At 48.0% G+C, this 2,273-nt stretch overlaps 1 protein-coding gene across 1 annotated transcript in view; it reads left to right on the top strand.

Moving 5' to 3' along the window:
• The first annotated feature begins 598 nt into the window (after positions 1-598).
• The window catches only part of LOC104288620 (chromosome unknown open reading frame, human C12orf45), a 7,059-nt gene continuing 5,384 nt past the window's right edge, over positions 599-2,273 (top strand). Inside the window, exon 1 of the mRNA XM_009887445.1 lies at positions 599-647. Within this exon, the coding sequence (XP_009885747.1) occupies positions 599-647 (49 nt within the window). The remainder of the gene's footprint in view (positions 648-2,273) is intronic.

Genomic DNA, 2,273 nt, shown 5'->3' on the forward strand with positions numbered 1-2,273 from the left:
GGGAGGCGGCTGCTTTTGCTTCCCCGGTCCCAGACGCTTTCTTGGCGGTGAGGAGTCAGCGTGCTGTACCGGCCCCGGAATGTCAGCTACTGCGAGGTTTTTGTTCTTTTCCTGCAGCTTGGCTAAACATAGCTTCCTCAGAAATGCATTATTATTATTATTATTATTATTATTATTAAAGTATTTGGGTCAGTTGGAATACGCTTGCTGTTGCCCAGGGGAGTCTGCGTACCCTGCACGCAGCGCCAAGTGCTGACACGCAAGTTTCCAAGCAGCTCCCCTGAAATCAGCTGCCGGTGTCGAACTAAACGCGGAGTCAAGGCCTTGCTGGCCCCTCTTAGTCCATCCTCAAAACTCTTGTTTTGAGACGCACTTTCTATTAATACATCAAAATAGTCAAGCCATCTAAATTTGTGCAGTTATTATCATTACTAGTATTATCCCTTGATTGTTGCTCTACGCTTCGAAGTAGAGAGGATGCCTTAAGCAGAAGGTGAAAGGGAAGACGGAGGAAGAAGACAACCAGGATTTAGTGATGGTGACAGCAGCCAAGTCTACAGCACCTCTTTGCCTTTCTATAGACAGAACAAAAGGCGGCATGGGCAAGAAACCAAGTGTCTGCCATAAACTGGAGCTAGCTGCTGTGGGTGTGTGTGGAAAAGCAGAAACCTCAGCACAGGAGAATGTATTTGCAGTACCAGGGCCAAAAAAATCTGCACTATGGTAGTGAAATATACAGCATCAGCTTGAACTCTGAGTCAATACTGCATTAAATGAATAAAGCAGCCCAAACCTCAGAGCTATTAATTCAGTGGTGAATGCTGTCTCAAGCCGGAATTTATTGGGAATTTGGGCTACAGATGCTGTTGCCCCCCTTCCTTAGTAGCAACTATATATATCCATGCCTTGTGTGTGCTCACGTGTGACGCAGTGTGGATACATAGCTGGGCCACCTCGCAAATCAGATAAAGAACTCATCTGCCTCTGTTGCCAACAGGTTAGACTATGAACCTGACATTTGGGAATAGCACCTGAGGGTGCTGTTTCTGGCTTTTCTAATCACTTGTCTTGTGATCTTGGGCAATCATTTCATCGCTCCCTATTAGAGGTTCCTTGACAGTGTTATGCCCCTCCCTCCACTGAAATCGTGTAACACCCATGGATGAAACACATTATTTGAGGTTCACGCAATCTTATTTTGGTCTGTGTGCAATTGCAGAAAGGCTCATTTTTTTGAGGCCCAAGGCAAAAATAATCCCCTCAGTCCTCGAGATTTTTCAGTCATCAAAGCTAGCAATAGGATTTTTCTGGGAAACTGAAGTTCTGGAGCGCAGTTGGGTAGAAAGGTGCAGAGTGGGCAGCGAATTCAGTGGAACGCACCTGGCGCTGCTGGTGGCCTGGGAGAGTGGCGGAGGACACTTGCTTGGGCCGGTCTCTCCCAGGAAAATGGCAGTGCAGTCTCTTGCTTGAGGCCTTGCAGGAGGTTTGCTTCTTACTCCTTTGCATTTCTTAATTCTAAGATCCTGGGATCTGGTTTTGGTTGTGGGGTTTTTTTTTTCTTTTTTCCTTTTTTTTTCTTGTCTTCTTTGCCATGAGGGCATATAAACACCGGTTACCTGAGTACTACTTCTTCTCATTTGTGGCTTGGACTTCCCATCTCGTCTCATAAACCTTTCAGTTCTCTTTTTTATGGTTTTCACATTGTCTAGATGATAAACAGATAGGGAAGGAAACTGCAGAACAAATTTCGAATGACAGGTTGGCCAGCGTCAGCTGAACTTGACGGCTGTGTAAAGTTTCATTTCCAAAAGGCAATTAAAATGCCCTCAGGGGCTGAAATTTAATTTTAGGCACGTTTGTCAAATTCTGACAATGAAAACGGGGGAGTTTTCAAAGAGGAGCAGCTGCTGGCAGGCGTTCAAGTGACATTCCCGGCTCGCAGCCCGGTTTTGTGCTCTCATTTCACCTCCAAGTGATGGGATGGGCTTATTCGTGCCAAACCCTTTCATAAAGATTTAAAAATAGGGTTTGGGTTTTTTTTTTTCCCCTTTGTAACGCGAATTATTTTCCTCTCTGCATTACTGACCCCAGATCTACGTGGCTGTAGGTGTTCGTGCCGGTTACCGGACGTCAGGAGGGGCGGTGACGCCGCGGACCCCCGGGGGAGCCCTTCCCCGCCGCCGCGGCCTCGGGGCGGCTCTGGTCCTCCCGCCCTCCAGGGGGCGCTGCGCGAGAGCCCGGCCCGCGGCCACTTCCGGGTCGGTCGGCGCATG

The sequence above is a fragment of the Charadrius vociferus genome, unplaced genomic scaffold (assembly GCF_000708025.1).
Source record: "Charadrius vociferus isolate BGI_N301 unplaced genomic scaffold, ASM70802v2 scaffold196, whole genome shotgun sequence".
Taxonomy (NCBI): Eukaryota; Metazoa; Chordata; class Aves; order Charadriiformes; family Charadriidae; genus Charadrius; species Charadrius vociferus.